General features: G+C 44.3%; 3 protein-coding genes and 1 long non-coding RNA gene across 5 annotated transcripts; 1 reads left to right on the plus strand and 3 right to left on the minus strand.

The window, feature by feature from the left end:
* Positions 1–2: 2 nt before the first annotated feature.
* Positions 3–6526, minus strand: ftr82 (finTRIM family, member 82). Its single transcript, XM_086012152.1, has 7 exons — positions 5327–6526; positions 4119–4214; positions 3611–3844; positions 3165–3324; positions 3021–3077; positions 1774–1851; positions 3–1096 (listed from the first exon to the last, which is right to left on the minus strand). Exons 1-7 carry the CDS (start codon positions 5915–5917, stop codon positions 576–578), a joined length of 1737 nt encoding a protein of 578 aa, XP_085868278.1. The 5' UTR covers positions 5918–6526; the 3' UTR covers positions 3–575.
* A 2434-nt stretch (positions 6527–8960) lies between these two features.
* Positions 8961–11265, minus strand: LOC147132971 (uncharacterized). 2 transcript variants are annotated; one of them, XR_015081869.1, is made up of 3 exons: positions 10941–11265; positions 10407–10521; positions 8961–10310 (listed from the first exon to the last, which is right to left on the minus strand). It is a non-coding gene; the product is annotated as an uncharacterized LOC147132971 (long non-coding RNA). The 2 variants fall into 2 exon arrangements; XR_015081868.1 differs by lacking the exon at positions 10941–11265 and adding an exon at positions 10641–10932.
* Positions 9871–19497, plus strand: ftr83 (finTRIM family, member 83). The gene is made up of 7 exons (XM_086012620.1): positions 9871–10590; positions 10763–10858; positions 11055–11288; positions 11423–11582; positions 11665–11721; positions 13225–13290; positions 18667–19497. Exons 1-7 carry the CDS (start codon positions 10015–10017, stop codon positions 19191–19193), a joined length of 1716 nt encoding a protein of 571 aa, XP_085868746.1. The 5' UTR covers positions 9871–10014; the 3' UTR covers positions 19194–19497.
* LOC147132973 (uncharacterized) lies at positions 15598–18092 on the minus strand. The gene is made up of 2 exons (XM_086012619.1): positions 16421–18092; positions 15598–16322 (listed from the first exon to the last, which is right to left on the minus strand). Exons 1-2 carry the CDS (start codon positions 17830–17832, stop codon positions 15905–15907), a joined length of 1830 nt encoding a protein of 609 aa, XP_085868745.1. The 5' UTR covers positions 17833–18092; the 3' UTR covers positions 15598–15904.
* Positions 19498–20751: the final 1254 nt, after the last annotated feature.

Genomic DNA, 20751 nt, shown 5'->3' on the forward strand with positions numbered 1-20751 from the left:
CCTTTTTGATTTAGATCTTTATTCAAAACTATAAATCTGTCCAAAATATAAAATAAGACTGTTCTGAATAACAATTAAATTCAGTGTTTTACTTAAACAGTCGCCTATGTAAGTAAACATGCATAACATTAAATAAGGGTTAGTTGAACTGTGAAAGGGCAAATATGTGGACATGAAATAAAATACATTTCTACAGTTGTTTGAAATTATAGTCACAAAGAAAAATGCGACACTGCATCCAGTTATGTTTTGATTACATAAGAACATTTGCCACACCCTCTCAGACAAGATAAATGAAATATCGGGATGTGACATACACTGTAACTAGAGGTGTTAACAAGCATACTGCATTGAAAGGCCTTTTGTGACAGTGATCTTTGAGTACTACAGTAATTTGGTTTTGAAAATGCAAAATACAGTATATGACGGTTTACACATTTGGGTGGAAAACAAAAGAGCTCTCAACAGTGTAACATTATCAATTTCAAAGTTATGCAAAAATATATATTTCAAAAGCATCATATAGAATAAGACATCAAAACGTAAGTGTCGGCTCAAATATTTCGTATTAATGTTCACTTGATATTGCAGATTTTGACTGAGGTTCCAACTCCAAAGCCCGGGTAAAGAGGCTCAGTGAATGTGGTCTCAAACCTGTGCAGCAGCGTCATGCTACTTCCAATGCTATAAAACGCCAGCACGCCTGCACTGTGGTCCAAGTACACGCCTATTCTCGGAGAGTGAGGGCCGCTGACGGCTTTATCAACTCTGTTGTGCCAGGCCGAATAGCCGGTGTCGGAGCAGAGTAGACTCCAGGATTTATCGTTGTAGCCCAGCAGACACAATGAGCCTTTGCCCTTCCGGCTGATGCCCCTGTAGGCCGCTCCAATGGAAAATTCCCCGCTCCACTCGATCTCCCAGTAGAAGCGGCCACCAGACAGACCCTCCCGGCACAGAACCTGGGCAAAACTGTCAAACCTCTCTGGGCTGTCCCCATAGGGCTGCAGGTCCCTGGTTCGGATCACTTTCCTGCTGTGCTCAGAGATGTACAGCTCTTTGTAGGCTGTGATCGGATCCAACTTCAGCTGGCAGAAGTCTGCAGCATGAGAAGCAAAACACTTTTATTTTCGAACTGAAGTAAGTATAGTCGTATTTGGAAATGTTTACTTTGTAATGGATCGTATACAAATAGTTTGATCTCCGAGGTGCTTGCCCGACCATTACCGGTAATTGTGAAATGAAACAATCAGGTCAATCTTTTATCTGTCTATTTTTGAATGTGTCTGAGAGCAAATCGTTACATAACAGTGAGGCTGCTTTACATAATAATTGACCACAAGAGTTTCTCCACCTATGACATGATCAACTAGGCTGGGCAAACGTCCAGAGCCACTCTCAAGTAACGGCCGGGCTACGCTATCTGAAACAGTATCATGCAGAAACAGCTCTCGCACTCACAATCTGCTCCCGTAACTCTAGTTGCAAGGATCAGACTGCCAACAGACCACCCGCCACCCCCATTGTCAAGGTAACCAAAGCCAGACTCGCCATTGGCTCAGCAGTACAAGTATATAGGGTCATGTTATACAATAGCTCACTTGCATAAGACAGGGCTGGGCTAATTTCAGCAAGACAAGAAATCGGGTGTGTAAAGTGTGGCTTCTTTGACAAAACATATCCGATATGTGACACCTGCCAGATATCTTAAATTGTAAAAAAAACAACAACAAAAAAACAATGTTTCTCCTTTAAATAGCTATTGTGAATACTTACATTTGAAAAATTCTGCTCTGTTCCTTGGCTCCGGGGACACAGGACTGCTGTCCACTGTGGTCATATTGTGATCTTTACCTGCAAATTAAAGATTAGTTTTAAAAAATGTGTTATCTGTCCTTCATGCTGTTTGACCTCATACATCGATGGTTCAGGCCGGGGCTGGGTAAATTGGACAACTGGGTGATTTCCCGTGGGCAGGGCTGCTATATACACTGCTCGGGTTACTTTTCTGGCCCTCACATTAATTTCCTCCAGCCCGAGGATCCATTTTGAAATCAGTAAATAAAGTGCATTTGTGACATTTAAAGCGGAAGTCAACCCAAACATATTTTTTTCCAGAATATGTTCTATGCAGGCCCACTAGTTGAAATATGGCATTCTGATTAATATTGCGTTTGTGGAAAATAAGTTAAGCAGCAAAATACACCCACTTTTAGCCATCTCAGGGGGCGGCCATTTTGTCACTTCTGTCGACTGAAGATGACATCGAAGTCGCTCAGTGCTCAGACAACGACCAATCACAGCTCACCTGTTTTCTGAAGCTCAGCCATGATTGGTCGTTATCTGAGCGCTGAGCAACTTCGATGTCATCTTCAGTCGACAGAAGTGACAAAATGGCTGCCCCCAAAGATGGCTAAAAACGGGTGGATTCACTGTTATTCCACAAACACAATATTTATCAGAATGCCTTGTTTAGACTAGTGGGCCTGCATAAAATATATTCTGGAAAAAATATGTTGGGGTTGACTTCCCCTTTAAATCTACGATTGCCTTGTTGTACAAATATAGTACTGACACAATTATCACTACTGGTGGGCTAATATATTATATCGAGCACTGACTCACTACCTTTGTTGTTACGGGTGTCACCATGTCGCAAAAATGTCATACACTGCCTAAATGTTTTTATCTTATCATATCTGATCTTTGATAAGTCTGTCTTTTAAGTATTTTATCCGATGTTAGGTACAAATGCTTATTGGTCACTTTTTGTCCATTTGCTGTGTGTTCTCATATTTGTTCAACTAAACACTGATCGTGATCTTGTAAGCACATTCAGTCACAATGTGAATATTGTTGAAGAAACTGGTGAGCCATTTTAGACACAAATGAGGGTAAAATTGACGATCTTTGTTTGTGAACTTATGTGGGCCGGTCTTGAGCCGTGAAACTCCAAGGCTGAAAATAAGTTTCACTCTGGCACTGTTCATGGTACCAGGAACTGTTTTTGCGCATCAGCTCACCTCTGCTTCTTCTGTCCAGTGTTCGACTTTCTGAAGTGTACACCGGAACATCATTCACTGTAAGGCACAGTACAAATATTCAAATACTTGCTGAGCTAATTTTGAAGAATTGGTGCACTTCTTCTTTCTTAAAATCAGACAAACCTGTCTTGGAGATCTTCAGCAGCTCTTCCCTGCCAAACTCTTCCAGACGTTCCTTGATCTCGGCTACGGCTTTCCTGACGGCCCCAAAGGAAAAGTCGGGGTTCACGCTCACCTTTGGTATGAAGCCATCATCAGTGGGGGTGCACAGGTAGTTGAAGTTCTGAGGGAGGCAAGTTTTGACAAATAATTCATGTGAATAATATGCACCTGTACAGAAATACATCGTCGTATCCATAAGACAAATGATGTAATGCTGGATGTACCTGTTATAAATTTTAAATCTAAACAGTTCATTAATTATACTGTAAACTTACATCAGTCAAATACCATAGCTTAGCTGTTTTGGGTTGTCACAATTTGGTTTGTTATTATTGTGTTCAGGATTTATGTGCATATAAAAGTCATTTCAGTAAGCAGTCCAATGACGTGTTTCCGAAGTAGGATACCTGCAAAAAGTGGATGTGGTCATCCGTACTATAAAGCTGCTTCAAGCCTGACTCCTTTTTCTTCAGTTCATCAATCTCCTGTTCCAGACGCTCAACCAAAGCCTCGGCTTGGTTGAATGCAGCCTTCTCATTGATCCCAATCAGTTTGTTCACCTCTGACCTCATCCTCTCAATGGAACGAATCATGTCCTCAAACATCTTCTGGCTCTCCACCTTGGCTCGCTGGGCTGAGTTCTGCATGAAAACATGGCGAGTGTGTTTTATTGGAGGAACGACTACTGTATTGTGAACAGTGCGATATTTGTTCATGTAAATGAGATGTAACTTAAAGGTACTGTGATTCGAGAGGATCCCTTGGAGGTTAAGTACAATTCATTGCTATTCCACTTTTCAATTTGTCTTGTTTTTTCTTAACCATTCTTACCAGAAGCAATAAAGGAGTACCGGTAATAATAACAATGAGTTCCGGGACCGTTGCCATCATAAAGCCTGGCCGATTTGACCTTACCTTTAATGAATCCACTGCAGTCTTTAACTCCTCAAGCTCCTTGACGCGCTCTTGACATTTTTGTCTAATCTCGCTTGTGGAGATTCCCAAGAGTTTCTGTAATAAATGATTTCTTAGTATAGTCCATAATAAATGTTACATTTCACAAAATCTCTTAAATTATACTTCAATGTCATGCTGGCTTGATTGCTGTTGCTGTTGAGAAAATGTGATATTTGAGGTTGATATTTGAAAGCTTAGCACGGAGCGCCAACTCGGCATGTCTCATGAAACCTGTTCAAAGAGACTCCTCAATGCGGGCAGGTTTGATCTCGGACGGGGGGTCTGTAATGGAATTCTGGCCATGTCAAGAATGTGAAGCCACCGCTGACTGACTTTTTCAAGAGATGTTTCAAGGTGCACGCCATACTGGCATGCAGAATAGAGGGGCTTTTCTAATTCAGCTTTATTCTCAAACTCACCAAGCCATTCTTCAAGATAAGCTGGTGGAATGTGGGGAATCTGGCAGGGGTGAGCGTAAGAGGGGGAGGGGAGACGGGAGGAGATGGTGTGAAACTCCCATTATAAATGTCCTGATTAGAGATGCTGGCCTTTTTTTTGTGAGGAAATGGGCGGGGCATCAAGTATAATAAACAATGTAGATTGAAACAATGTCGTTTTGTACGCGACGCAATCCGTTGACCGTCTGCGTTTTCTCACAGCACTTGAGTGGCTTGATTGTATTTGGCTTTGATTCATGATCCCGAGCGGCCGAAAGCCTTGACTCCCTGACATTCCACTATCACTCCAGGCCTCCTCCCACAGGTGGGAAATGGCACAGGAAGACAGTTTCTGTGTAAGCATCCCACAGATGGAACACCGCATTCTCTGAAAAGCAACTTTCGGTGGTGATAAGCGAGACACTCCCCCAACGTCCGCACGGCTAATCAGAGAGCCGCATTGGTTTTGGCGGTGAATGCCTGCCAAGGTAGCCGATACCATTGGAAAAATAGGGCAAAGTACGCGCGACAGTCGTACTGCGGGAGTTGGGAAAAAAACAACCGGATCATTTTCAGAAAGTATGTTTCTCGTACACGGTCATATAACAACTATACACTGTGGCATACACGAGTACACACTTTTGTTCTCCGAGGCGCCTTGAAAGTGAGCTAACAGGTAGTATTTGTGTGGTTGGAGAACAAAGTAAGGCATTTTCCTTGCTTTCCTACCTGTTTCTCACTCCTCTCGGCCTCAGCAGAGACGATGTCGTGGCCTTTGTGTTCACTGACTGTGCAGATGGCACAGATACACATTTGGTCGGTTCGACAGAAGAGCTCCAAAGACTTCTGGTGCTGCGGGCAGATCTTCCTGTCCAGGTTTCCCAACTCGTCCACCAACTTGTGCCTTTTGAATGTGGCTGACTCATAGTGAGGCTTCAGGTGTTTCTCACAGTAGGACGCCAGACAGTTCAGGCACGACTTGACAGCCTTGAGTTTCTTCCCGGAGCAGAAGTCACAAGGGACGTCGCTTGGCCCGGCGTAGCCGTTCCCTTGGGGTATGTGGACGTTAAGGTTCAGGCCGCTCTTCTTGATCTTCTCAGCCACCATGCTGAGTGTGGCGTTGGGCCGCAGCACGGGCCTCTGGGTGAACGTGATCTTGCACTGGGGGCAAATGTAAATCCCCGTGTAGTCCGCGTCATTCCAGTAGCCGCTGATGCAGTCCATGCAGAAACTGTGGCCGCACGGAATAGCCACAGGGTCCCTCAGGAGGTTCACACACAGGGTGCAGCTAAAATAGTCTGGAGACGTGTGATCAGCCATTGCGGCGGGCACACGGACACTTTCAAAACTGTGCAAGTGGGGAGAAAATGCCGGGAGCAAAGAGCGCCGGAGTGGAGCCTGCGTGGGAGCCCGCCCTCCTGAGTGTGGTACGGCCTGCCAGAGACAGGACCTACTTGTATTTCTGAATTCCAGAGGTTATTGATTGAAAGCAGACAAGGCCCGCCTCCTGCGCTGCGAGCGGACGGAGCCCAGCCCTGTTCAGATAAGCAGGTTGAGCAAGGCTAGAGAGAAAGAAAGCAGGAGGGAGGGCCAGCGAGCCTCGTAGGCAGGAAAGCGAGGAAACCAAAAGACCGAAGGAGAGAATGAATGAAATGTGGAAAATCTCAAAACGAGAAAAGAAATATGCTTGAAAACGCCTCCATTTCCCCCACAGCTTACTTCCAATTCCTCCTGTGGCTCATCATGGGGATGAATTGCGCGCACTTCTCAACAGCTGTATTTCCACCTATTGTTGTCAGACAGAATCGCCATTGTCTCAAACCGGTTACAGTCCAACAAACACAAATGGAGGCTTAGGTAGCGCCGGAATTTCAGGGACCACCCAATAAACAAACACAGACACAGTTGCGAGCTTCAGCATTTTCAGGAAAACATCCCTTCTCCCTCCTTTGATCAGAGTTCTACTTTTTACACCGTAACCAGCCAAACCAGTCAATAAGTCACTGCAGATATGGAGATTGTAGCTGTTTGTTCAGCAGAAGGAGCCACCTATGCAGCCATGCGCAAACAGAGCATTCCTGTGAGATGCAGGTGTGTGTGTGTGTGTCGATGTTTGACATACTTGTGTGTTACATCATGTGGAAAGCTGCCTACTCCACTGATCAAACCAGCCGCAAAAGAAGAAGTGTACGCTGCTATCACAAACCCTCATTTGCATTTCTATCAGGCCCGGACGATTGGGTACATAAGTTTGTATGTACACTACAAGTCCCTTAAAGGCAACAGTAATCATTACTTTCTGCAATGGAACTGGAAACGAAATACAATGAACGCATTTGAAACCTATTAGAAGTACAGTATCCGCTTTTTACTCAGCATCCTGCATGACTTCATACGTATTACTTCACCATATTAGGTCAGGTTGTGATAAGCCTCTTTTTCCTTTCCTTCCTCCAGAGTAGAGGGTGCACGCTGTGATTACAGATTAACTACCTAGCGCTGTTGCCGAAGGGAAAAACACTTAGCGCGCTTCTGATATCGAAAAAGGGAAGAGTGAAGGCACATTGTCATTGTTGCATTCTATGAAACGTCATCATGTTTGGGATGCAGGAGTGTTTTTTTTTTTTTTAATTGGCTTTAATGACAGGACCGGGCAAAGAGTAAGCCGCTTGTTGCGAACTGAGGAGTTCTGTTTTGAGCAAACAGATACTGCAGTCATCCATAGCTGAAACCAAGTTCAAGGTGAAAGGTCAGCCTCGCTTACGATAGAGTGGGTATGCATTCTGCAGGGTAGGTGCAGGCGAGCACACATGGCTGTTTCATCGAAGGAAACAAAGTGCGAGTTCACTGAGGGTGTGTAATAAAAACAGGAAGACACCGTTCTAAATATGCGATGGACAAAACACGAGACTGATTTCTGGCAGGTACCCGTGGTGAAGACTGCTGACTGTTGCACGGGCCGAATGTGACTGTCATTGTCTAAATATGCACAAGCAGAAAGCAAAAGTCAGACAGTTACAAACAATTAGAATTTTTTTTAAAAACAAATATTCAGTGATACTATCAAGTGGATGAAAGAGAACGACAAAGGCTATTCTATTTCTGTGGGAATTTTGACCGTCGTTAAAATGACAATGAGTTGTATACTACTACGTCTAATAATAACAACAATAATAATAATAATATGCTTACTATATAATACATTTTCTATTTGGACTGTTATTTCAAATATGATTTTTTTCTTGTACTTTCTACTTTATTCTTATAACATTACAACTTTTCTAGTCATACAACAAAACAATTTCTTAAAGGGTATGTCCACTCAAAAAAGACTTCGCAATGATATGTTCTATGTGCCTTTACTAGTCTAAACGTGGCATTCTGATTAATGTTGTGTCTGTGGAATATGAGTTAACAACCAGGTAACCAGGTCAGGTAACGACCAATCACCACTCACCTGTTTTCTGAAGCTGACCTATGATTGGTTGCTACCTGGGCCCTTAGCAACTGTCATGTCATTTTCAGTCGACAAAAGTGACAAAATGGCTGCCTCCAGAGATGGCTAAAAACAAGTGGATTAACTCCAATTCCACATACGCAATTGTAATCAGAATGACAGTTCAGAGGTCATGGGTTCGATCCCGGCCCCGGCCTCCCTGTGTGGAGTTTGCATGTTCTCCCCGTGCCTGCGTGGGTTTTCTCCGGGTACTCCGGTTTCCTCCCACATTCCAAAAACATGCATGGCAGGTTAATTGATCACTCTAAATTGCCCCTAGGTGTGATTGTGAGTGCGGATGTTTGTCTCTGTGTGCCCTGCGATTGGCTGGCAACCAATTCGGGGTGTCCCCAGCCTACTGCTCGAAGACAGCTGGGATAGGCTCCAGCATGCCCCGCGACCCTTGTGAGGATAAGCGGTATCGATAATGGATGGATGGATGGATGGATGGATGATTCTCCAACAGGCATCTTAGAGGTCATCCTGCGTAGTGAAGTGCAGTGAGCATTGGCCAATAGATTCCTCTTCTCCATAAAAACACAATATTTGTGTTTAATGGAAGCAAAGTCCATTTACTGTCCAACCCAAGGTCATTTATGTTGGCAGAACAAAGTACGGAGCAGTTTTCCAAATCCAAACCTCCTCAAGTGTCAATTTACAGCTAAAGAGACTTGTTGAAAATCCAACTGAATAGTGGCTCTAAAGAATTTAAATCGTTTATTTCAACAGGATTAAAAAAAAAAACAAAAAAACATTTACATTTGGTGTCATAAATCATGAACTCATGTGCCGCTTTGAAAAATCTTGCAACATTTATAAGCAATCATTTGTTTGTTGCTGTTGTTTGCATCACTTCAATATACTGTTTTCCTTTCTGTTTTTTTATTTTCGTATACAGGTACACAAAGTATATTTGCTCAAGCATATCAGCTGTTGTTGATGGGCAACAGACCTGTTAGTAGGCAGGGACCATCTTGGCTCTTTAAAAATGGAATCTCTTTGCCCCGCTGTTATCTGGGCTATCAAGTGTAGTTGCATTCCACTCCATTCCAACAAGCCCGAAACTCCATCTTGTTGGTGTGGAAGATGAAACATTCATCTGAAGGTATTTTCTTTACTCAAAAAAAAAAAAAAAAAAAAAATCCTCTAATTGCAATCCTCTGCGGCAACACGGTCTCATTACTGACTGACAGAACCTGTGTGTTTGACCCCAGTAGAAATGATTGTTTTCAATTAATGCTAAAATGTTCACCTGGATAGGTCATGGTTGAAATATAACTTTTTTCTAACAAACGGCAAGCCAAATGAATCTAATCAAGGCAATTAATTGCGCATCAACGCAGGAACACAATTCCTTTTCATTTGATTGACGAGACTACAATGGCTATAATCCACCTAAAAAGAGGCGTGCATACAATCTGTTAGTGGTGCATATGGCTTCAATAGCTTTAATTACGTAACATCTCACTCAGAATTAAAAACGGTGACACGCCTTTATTGTTTCACCTCGGCCTCATTGTCCTTATTCTTCGTTCGAATGCAAATGCGTGGTGCAAAGTTCATTGAGTCACGTCTAAATTCGGATTAGAATGCCTTTTAATTTGAAGTGTCTCGATGCAATTCCATTCAAAAGAAATGATGAAACTACTCAATGCCCACGTCGACTCACATTTTATTCATTCTCTAACTGATGAAGACATTCGCTGTGCCCTTGCCTTGCCCCGCCCTTGTTTTACTGGTTTCGGCTTAACCAGTTTAGCCTCTCCCTCTGTTTACTCCATAAAACTTCACGACAGTCGTCGGGTAGGGATCACTTTGCCTCTGTGCTGACACAAGTCACCGACTGTCACAGCATCCATATTGCATTGGAGCAAAAAAGGAGCAAAAAAGGAGCAAAAAAGGAGCAAAGTGATTGCACTCCATGGCATCCGAGCAAGAAAACTGCCACCTGTGTAAAGAATACCTCCGGGATGCGGTGTCAATTCCGTGCGGGCACATTTTCTGCTCCATTTGCCTGAAGACGTACTGGGACCACGCAGACCACACGGGCACATACCTGTGTCCACAGTGCCGGGTTACCTACAACAAGAGGCCCACACCGAGACGCATCGGAGGATCTCGGCATTCTACCACGCAACGCAACATGGACGCCTTCCCTCCTCCACCTCCATCGCCCGACTACAACATCGCCGGACCGCAGGACGTGGGCTGCGACATCTGCGTGGGCAAGAAGAACAAAGCCGTCAAGACCTGCTTGATGTGCCTGGCATCCTACTGCGAGAGGCACCTGAAGCCCCATTACGAGTCGGCTACCTTTAAGCGGCACAAGCTGGTGGATGAAATTGGCCACCTGGATCGTCAGATCTGTCCCCAGCATCAGAAGGGTCTGGAGCTCTTCTGTCGCACTGACCAAATGTGTATCTGCGTGCTGTGTACGGTGAAAGAACACAAAGGTCACGACATGGTGTCTGCTGAGCAGGAGAGGGCGGACGAACAGGTGAGCAATCGAGTGACAAAGTAGAATACTCTAATCGAACACACACACACATCGGAATGTCAGCATTTCCGTGAGCTTTGCTGTGCAATCTTCCTTCCTTAACTGGTCAGAAGCGTCCTGACAGTTTGTGATATGTTAATCCAATCAACGCCTTTCATTGTGGCCTCCACAGCAACGCCTCGGTGCCACCCAGGCTGAGATCCAAGAGAGGATTCATGATCGACTCAAACAGATGGAGGAATTGAAACAAGCAGTGGATACACTCAAGGTTTGTAACAGTCATCTATCAGGATTTATAAAACCAGGCAAACCACTTCCAGATAGAATAGGATGTTAAATCAACTACCCACACGCTTGACATTCCTTCATGCTGGGAGTGATAAAAGCTTTGCTCAGGATACTTGTAGAAAAAAAAAAAAGTGACACCCTCTTGATTTATGGCCTGCCTCCTGTTTCCTGCGCAGAACTCAGCCCAGAGAGCAATGCAGGAATGCGAGAAGATGTTTGGCGACATGATCCGCTCCATTGAGAGAATGCAGCAAGAGATGGCCAAGATGATCTCCACCAATAAGCGAGCGGCGCTCAACAATGCCGAGGGTCACATGGAGCGTCTGACCCACGAGATCACTGACCTGAAGAGGAGAGACAGTGAGATCACTCAGCTGTCCCGCACTGAGGACCACATCCACTTCATTCAGGTAACGCAACATCCGAACAACAAATATATGATGGCGCATTCGGTGCACTTTACATTTTTTTTTTTTTTTTTATTCCTACCTGTGAAATGCAACAACATACCCTTATTTTTCCATTGTTGTCTTTTCTTTATCAGAGCTACCACATGCTGATAGCCCAGACTGAGGCTGAGGAGCTGCCCACAGTGACCGTGAACCCTTACTTCACTTTCGGCCCAGTTACTAAGGCCGTGTCTGAGATGAAACAGCACATGAATGAATTTGGCAACGATGAATTGGTAAAAGTAGCCAAGACAGGTGAATGAGCCACTTATTGTGATTATTATGTGGCTTTATTGCAATCCACTGCTATTGTATCAACGCAAATTTGTGTTTACAGTTAACAAAATGACATTTTGTCAACTGGAGGATGCCAAAAAGAAACGTCCATTTAAAGGTGAGTGAGTTGAAAACCTCATTTTGAACCCTTTGTGGATATTATAAGGGCGGTCAAGTGATTACAACTGCACAATCAGTCCAAAAAGCTACTTCCGGAAGATCCAATTCATCCAGATTTTGAAACAGTTTTCCCATTGAAAATAATGCAATTAGAAATAATCCAACTCATTACCATCATAGATTCTCAAGAAAATGTTGTACTTGACAAAAACAAAATGGTGTTCAAGGATAAAGTGTTGAATGGGCATGAGGCTATGAAGGTAGTTATGAATAGTTGAATTTTGGTCATTTTTATCAATACTAATTTTGGAAATCAATGAATAATCATTTTTATTAATTCTGATTTCATTATCACAAATAATTGGGATTATTCTTTTTTCATAATCACCCAGCCCTAATGTCTCTGCAACTGCCAAGCGCCATCGTAGTTAAGGATGAAAACATAGTTTGGTGTTTTCAAATATATACATATATATTTAAGTAAATGTTCTGCAGGCTGTTCCTGATGTGCGCACGTTGGCTTCTTAGAGGCAGTGTAGTGCCCTGCATGCATAAAGTACACACTTATAATGAGACATGACTTGAAGAAAGTTGCAATTTGTTATAAATAATGCAACTATTGTTTTTTGCCAAAGATTGGGAATAATATGTACCTTTGAGCATTGTTATATTATATTACCTGCATGTATATGTTCCTAGAGTTTGTGTATGAATATTCGTTACTTGAATGAACATCACTCCCGAAGCTTGATGCGAATTTTCCGTTAGCATGCGAATGGGATTTTACACAGATTTTAGCATTATCAGCATTTTAAAAACAAAGCGTGTCTTGTATTTAAATATACAATGTGTGTAATTCTTTTGTTGTGTATTTAGTTTTACAGTAAACTCCAACTAGGGTGTCATTAAACAGCTTAAAGCACGCTCAAGAAGGGCAATATCGCGTAACGTCACATGCTTGCTGCGCAAGTAACATGGTGCATTCAGGGTGCTTTCACAATGTGGGGAACTTGCATACATTTTGGGCAAATTTAATCTTTTTTCTCAATTATAATGTTTATTAAAATAGAGATGCCAAAATAGGCACAATTAAAATTGATGTATTTCAATTTGAAGTGAACCCTTTTGGTGACTTTTGCATCACTTGGCCTGAAAAGAAAGATTTGTACTTGTCTGTCCTCTACAAAGTTTTGCACATTTCAGTAGAATATTTTCACCACTGCTGTGGTATAATCGTTTGAGGTCACTTGGTAGTCGCTTGTTCAAATGTTTACATTGATTATGATGTGACCGAGTTTACTTGAACACACCCCTTGTCCTTTGAATCCAGCCATGTTGTTTGCCTTGACTCTGTAAATACTATGACAATACGGTTTACTTTGAGCAGTACCAACATTTTGCTTATCTGTTTTAACAGCACCTTATTGGATAACCAATGTACTGTCGAATCATGCAACATGTTCTAATCAGGATGTTTTTGTTGTTTTTGCTTCCACTGTAGATGACGCTCCCATGTACAGATCTGTGCAAGTCCAGGAACCACAGCACAGGGACGACTTCCTGAAATGTGAGTGTCAGCTGATTTGCTTCCGTTGATTCCTGTTTTTTCTTCTCACTCGTTTCAGCGCTTAAGTTGCATTTGCTGCTGATCAGCTCCTCTGTCAGATCCTGTGGCTGACCACAGACTCAACAATATATATATATATATATATATATATATATATATATATATATATATATATATTTTTTTTTTTAGGACATACGGTATTTGTCCCACAGTGTCAAAGATAATGTGTAACTGACTTGTTGTAAAAAGATAAGGAAAAAATAAGCGCAATACCTTTGGTAAGAATAAAAAAGGCGTAAAAAAAAAATAAAAATAAGAAAGAAATCAGGAATACTTGTAGCTTGTATGAATCGACGCCTGAGCTTCACAATATGCTGTTACAGCAGGTTTCTGTTTGTGGTCAAACTTACAAGCAGTGTTGATACCTCTGGCATTCCAGATAATAAGCCGGGCAGAACTAGCAGGGGCCGCCGGGTGTCCCACCAACTGTGATCTGCAGAGGGAGAGGGAGAGAGAGAGAGAGAGAGAGAGACATAGCAGGCAGGTGACATCTAACCCCTGCAGTAATTCTCATTTGGTTGATATGTAAAGCCAGAGGGTCTCACACTTTTCCCCTTCAATTCACATTCTCACCTGAAAGCCTTTTCCATAGCTACTCCTTTCCTCTGCTCAGAACTATCCACTTCTGGAACGCACTTCCTTCAAACTTGCTTGTAATTACTAGTGGTGTGCATTTTTAAACCAAGTAGCTTGAAAAGTTCTTTACAAATAACAGCCAATAAATACAGAATATATAATCTTTTTAAATACAAATTATGAATACAACTACAATAATTGTTATATGTGTTATATTATCACTGGTCACACACAAGAACACAGTTTTACTAAATGTTTTCATCAGAGATGCAAGTTGTCATGTTTGTGGGATGGAGGATCCAAATGCAGGGAGGCAGGAGAAGTATGGCGTACTGACAGAAATATTTATTAACAAAAAAAAACCAGCACGAACAAATCTTGACAAGTACAAAACTCAAAGTAGCAAAGAAACACTGAGAAACAAAACAACATAACAGCAACAATGATTCGACAAGGACAGAACGAAATATAGGAACTTAAATACAATAAGAATAAGAATAAGAATGCCTTTATTGATCCCACAGTGGGGAAATTTTCATTGTTACAGTAGCAAAGATATAGGTCACACAGGGGCGGCGGCATAATGTGGCCATTAATGTATAACATTGACGGCAAACATTTAGAATCAAACCTATGTAGATATACGCAGTAACATGTGTATATACACATGTGTATACACACCAACCTACATCTACATAAAAAATATGAGGAACACTCATTTCGGCCTGTACATAGTACAGAGGAAAAAATACTCTAAGTGACAGTGCTGCAGTGCTGTAGTGAAATGTAAGGAACAGCATTGGATAAAAATAAAACTAGACTAACAGTAGTGGGGAATGTTGAGTATTGCACGGTATTACAGTAGTGGGGAATATTGGGTATTGCACGATACGAGCTCAGGTGCAGGACTGCACAATTGCACTAATGACCGCCAGTTTGTAGAGACTACACAATGTTCTTGTTAAAGAGTCTGACAGCAGCAGGCAAGAAGGAACGGCGGAATCTCTCCTTTGCACAGCGAGGGTGTAACAGTCTGTCACTGAAGGTGCTGTGGAGTGCTGTTAGGGTGCCCTGGAGGGGGTGGTCCGGGTTGCCCAGCATTGATGACAGCTTGGCCAACATCCTCCTGTCCCCCACCGAGTCCACAGAGGCCAGGGAGCAGCCCAGGACAGAGCCGGCCCTCTTGACCAGTTTGTCCAGCCGCTTCTTGTCCCGGGCCGAGACGCCGCCTGCCCAGGTGACCACTCCCTGGAAGATGACCGATGCAACCACCGAGTCATAAAAGTTCCTGAGGAGTGTCCCCTGAACCCCAAAAGACCTCAGTCTCCTGAGTAGGAAGAGTCTGCTCTGACTCTTCCTATAGAGGGCGTCTGTGTTGTCGCACCAGTCCAGTTTATTGTTCAGATGAACACCCAGGTACTTGTAAGTTGAGACTCTCTCAACATCTGTTCCCCGGATGTTCACTGGTGCAGGTGAAGAGTGCTGGCGCCTACCGAAATCCACCACCATTTCTTTGGATTTCCCCGCATTGATCAGGAGGCGGTTCTGCTGGCACCAGTCCACAAAACCCTGAGTAAGTTCTCTGTACTCCCGATCATCTCCGCCTGTGATGAGGCCGACAATCGCAGAGTCGTCAGAGAACTTCTGCAGGTGACAGGTAGGGGTGTTGTAGTTGAAGTCCGAGGTGTAGAGGGTGAACAGGAAGGGAGCCAAGACAGTTCCCTGTGGGGCCCCCGTGCTGCAGAGGAGCACGTCAGACACACAGTCCTGTGTCCTCACATACTGTGGCCGGTTTGTGAGGTAGTCCTGGATCCATGTGGTGAGGTGGTGCGCCACCCCCGCCCGCTCCAGCTTGTCTCCCAGTAGGGTGGGCTGGATGGTGTTGAAAGCACTGGAGAAATCAAAGAACATGATCCTCACAGTGCTCCCCGCCTTCTCCAGGTGGGAGAGTGAAGTGTGGAGGAGGTAGATGATGGCATCATCCACACTGATGCCAGGCTGGTATGCGAACTGGAGTGGGTCCATTGAGGAGCTCACCAGGGGGCGCAGGTGGACAAGGACCAGTCTCTCCAGGGTCTTCATCAGGTGAGACGTCAGCGCCACCGGTCTGAAGCTGTTGAGCTCCTTCGGGTGGGGGGTCTTTGGCACCGGGACCAGGCAGGATGTTTTCCATAGCTGGGGGACCCTGCCCAGCTTCAGGCTCAGGTTGAACATGTGCTGGACAATTCCACACAGCTGGTCTGCGCAGGATTTGAGGAGCTGGGGGCTGATGCCATCTGGACCCGCTGCCTTCCTCGCCTTCATCTTCTTCAGCTGGTTCCTCACCTGAGATGTTGTGAAGGCCAAGGCTGGACAGGAAGGAGTGGTGGCTATCTGGTGTAGCTGGGAGCTGGAGACTGTGGAGAAAAGAGGGGAGGGGGTGACACGCCCAGCAGGAGGAGTAGGTGGAGACTGCAGCAGGAGAGACGGAGTGGAGGCAGGCATCTGATCGAACCTATTGAAAAAGAGATTTAGCTCATTTGCCCACTGCAGGTCCCCCCCAGTCCGGGTCTTGGGTTGTCCGTGGCCTGAGATGGTCTTCAGGCCCCTCCAGACTCCCCTGGCGTTATTCTGCAGCAGCTGCTCCTCCATCCTCTTCCTGTAGGACCTTTTCCCCTCTCTGATCCTCCTCCTCAGCTGGCGCTGCACAGTCCTCCGCTCCTCTATGTTGCCTGACGCAAAAGCCCTCCTCTTCTCCTTCAGGAGAGCTTTTATGTCTGGTGTGATCCAGGGTTTGTTGTTGGAGAAACACCTTACTGTCCTGGTGGGTATGGTGTTCTCCATGCAGAAATTTATATAGTCTGTAACAGTGTCCGTTAGACTACTAATGTCTTCCCCGTGAGCATCGCTGAATACTTCCCACACAGTTGTGCTGAAGCAGTCCTTTAAGGCCTCCTCGGCCTCTCCAGACCATCTCTGAACCGTGCGGGTCACAGCTGGCTGCCTGCGGACCAGAGGTTTGTACACAGACTGGAGAGCCACCAGGTTGTGATCAGCTTTGCCCAGCGGGGGGAGGGGCAGTGATGTGTATGCCTCCTTGGTGTTGGCATAGAAAAGGTCCAGTGTTTTATTGTCTCTGGTGTGGCAGGTGACATACTGTGTGAATGAAGGCAGAGAGGAGGAAGGGGAGGCATGATTGAAGTCACCGGAGATGAGTACCAGGGCATTTGGGTGCTGTGTTTGTAGCCTGCTCACTGCTGCAGTCAAGACATCACAGGCTGTGTCGCTGCTGGCAGCTGGTGGGACGTAGACAGTCACCGCGATCACGTGACTAAACTCTCGCGGGATGTAGAATGGCCTCATGCCAACAGCTAGCAGCTCAATATCCCTGCTGCAAAGCTGCTCCTTAATCGTGATGTGCCCAGGATTACACCATCTATCGTTCACAAACACAGCCAGCCCTCCTCCTTTCCTCTTTCCACTCTCCAGCGTCCTGTCCGCGCGTATGATTTGGAAGCCGTCCAATTCTACGACCGCGTTCGGTGTTAGCGTTGTTAGCCACGACTCCGTGAATAGCATCAGGCTAGCCTCCCGGAAGTCCCTCTCGTGCCGGGTAAGCGCCGCTAGCTCGTCCATCTTGTTGGGGAGCGATCTAACATTCCCCATGATAACAGACGGGAGGACGGGATGGTATCGTTTCCTCCTTTCCCTGCGTTTAACCCCCGCACGAGATCCCCGTCTCTTCCTCCTCAGCTCACGGGGGATATCGGGTCTCGCCCCGGGAGCCGGCGCATGGTTAGCACGGAGTGCTAACAGCTGATTCCGGCTGTAAACAATGGGGGCTCGGCTCCGAGCCAAGTCGCCGGACACGATCGCGCAAAAAATAGCCATCAGCAGCAGCAAGAATACCGCAGTTTGGGTGTCCATTGCTACGCAAGTTACGACTATCAATTATACGAAAAAGGTATGAGGTAGAGTAATATTAAAGAACAAAAACACACGAAAAGGCTCACCGATGAGCCGGAGCTACTGTAGCGGGCTGCCACTCGCGCGGCGCCGGAAGTTGTGATGACATACTGACAAGACAACGAGAAACACCTGGACGAGACACACGCGGTAGGAGGGAGCTGATTGGCTAACACAAGGGGGTGGAATGCAGACAGGTGGACACAATCAATGACGAGACAAATGCTGAAAATACAAAACTAAAAAAAACCAAACTTAACACAAGATTTCTAGATTTGTTTTGCTGATTCCAAACTTGCTTTTTTTCCTCTAGCACATCATGTTTTAATCATAATAACAATAATGATGTGCTAAAAAGAGTGCAGACCTTTTTTTTTTTTTTTATTAGTGTGAAAAGTACATTCAGGGACCCATAAAGCCATCTCTTAAAATTTGCGGTTGACCAGTGTAATTTTTGTATTTGTATTAGTATTAGTATAACTATTGGCAGTAGTATAGTAGTACAGTCAAACCCTTGCCAACTTGCCGTTTGGCATCCGTGGATTTGCATATTCGTGAATTTTTCACCAATTTTTTTCTCCAATAATTTAGAACATCTATTATTATTATTATTATTATTATTATTATTATTATTATTATTATTCCCAGGACTTAGTCTTTTGGACTTACAGCTGCTGGTGCAATGGTGACGGGCCATGTAAAGAATAAGTTTTTCTCATCTTGCGTTTTACCATTTCCGTTTTTAACGTGACCTTATATAATCTTCTAAAATCAATATCTTGCATCTCTTCGTAGATGCTTGCCATCTTACTCTGGACCCCAACACAGCCTACCGACAGCTCCACCTCTCCCGAGGGAACAGGAAAGCTGCCCTCAAGAGAGACCCCCAGTCTTACGGCGACAGTTCCGCCAGGTTTGACTCTTTGCCCCAGGTCATGTGCATGGAGGCCCTCTCAGGTGGCGCCTACTACTGGGAGGTCGACTGGAGTGGGGAGGGGGCTGCCATGGGCGTCACCTACAAAGGCATCAAGAGGTCGGGTTATGGGGACAGCTGCCGCATCGGCTACAACCGCAAATCTTGGAGCCTCTTCTGCTCTGACTCCAGCTACTCCGCACGCCACAACAAGGACCAGATAGAGGTCAACGCGCCGTATTCTTCTCGAATTGGGGTCTTCCTGGACCACTCTGGGGGGACTCTGTCTTTTTACGCTCTTGGGGAAACAATGTCTCTCATTCACCGCTTTAAGGCTTCATTCGGTGAGGCTGTCTATCCAGGCTTCTGGGTTTGGTATGAGTCAGCCATCACTCTCATCCAGCTCTGATAAGAACACATAGATCTATGTACGATAGTCAGTTCTTTATTGTAAGACAAATATGATTTGATTACATCTAACTCATTAAAAGTTTTTTTTATAAAAATACTTGGGTAGTTGGGGAAACTATAGTTGATGACTATGCATATTCTAAAAATGTGTGGATTTGTGCAATCAGATGAACTAAGTCCGGGAGTGTACTGTAAAAATCTGCATTTAAATGAGTTTGAATTGTACTTGATTGAAAGATCTGATGTCATTTGTGTAGACCATTTATACATTTTTTTATATCAATAAACATTTTATGAAGGTGTGTGGTGTTACTGTGGTTTGTGTTGTTGTTTTTGTATATTTTTTCATTACACATTTCCCAAAATCTCCATCCTGAAGATGGAATACTGTGAAATGTTAATTTAATCACTTTAGTAATTTGACAGTCCCTCAGTTTCTCACACTAGAAACTAGAGCCAGGGATGACAAACTCAAGCACTCAAGCTTCAAGGTGCCACAATTTAAAGGGGAAATCAACCAAACATGACTTTTTCCAAGAATATGTTCTGTGCAGGCAAACTAGTTGAAACAAGGCATTCTGATTAATATTGCGTTTGTGGAATAAGAGTTAATCCACTCGTTTTTAGCCATCTCTGGGGACGGCCATTTTGTCTTCTGTCGACTGAAAATGACATCACAGTTGCTCAGGTCTCGGGTAACGACCAATCACAGCTCAACTCTTCTGCAGCTGAGCCATGATTCCACAAGCACAATACTATTAATCAGAATGCCTTGTTTCAACTAGTAGGCCTGCATGTAACATGTTCTTCAAAAAATAAAACGTTTGGGTTGACTTCTTTAAATCCTAAATCCAGTCTGCAGGCAGATGCTTGTGCTTCAGCAGAAAGTCAGAAACCTCGAATATGGACTGTCTGAAAAACATAATTTCCTTCCATAGTATCAATTCTTTCTGACATGATGGTAAATAACAGAGCTGGGCAGTCCGTCTCTGGGCCGGACTGGTCGGACCCTCCGGCCCGGCCGGATGCCCATTTTTGGGGCGGGGGTGATAAAATTAAAAAAATGTCTGGACTAAGCATGGCCGGAAGTGGATTTTTGTCCGGCCCACTAAACGGCCCTCATGCCTTTGACGTGGTCGCGAGGCGGCCAAATTTCATCTCAGCCTACTCAGTGAAAGGCTTCTTTTTAGGCTTCTTTCTACTCCCGCGTCGCTGCTAGCGACAACTGCCGCATTAATTCAAGTGACAGACGCATTGTGCAGTTGGCGGGGGGAATACACAGGCTACTGTATTCATTCCAGTGAACACATATACACAATTACAAACACCACAATTTATTGCCAGCGAAAGCAATCGTTTTGACTTTACTCCTTCGTTGTATTCTTTTGCTTTCAATACAGACAATAATCCTGCACTTGAGGAATGAGCGGGACCTCATTGGCGATTCTCAGTTTCTGATCTCACTAACGCTGACGCAGTTAGTCCTTATAGTAAATATTTTTTTGGGAAAAAAAAAAGTATTAGATCGTTTATAAACCAATATTCATATGAAAATA

This window comes from Filicampus tigris, chromosome 17 (assembly GCF_054856515.1).
Source record: "Filicampus tigris isolate MCC_2025a chromosome 17, RoL_Ftig_1.0, whole genome shotgun sequence".
NCBI classification, from domain to species: Eukaryota; Metazoa; Chordata; class Actinopteri; order Syngnathiformes; family Syngnathidae; genus Filicampus; species Filicampus tigris.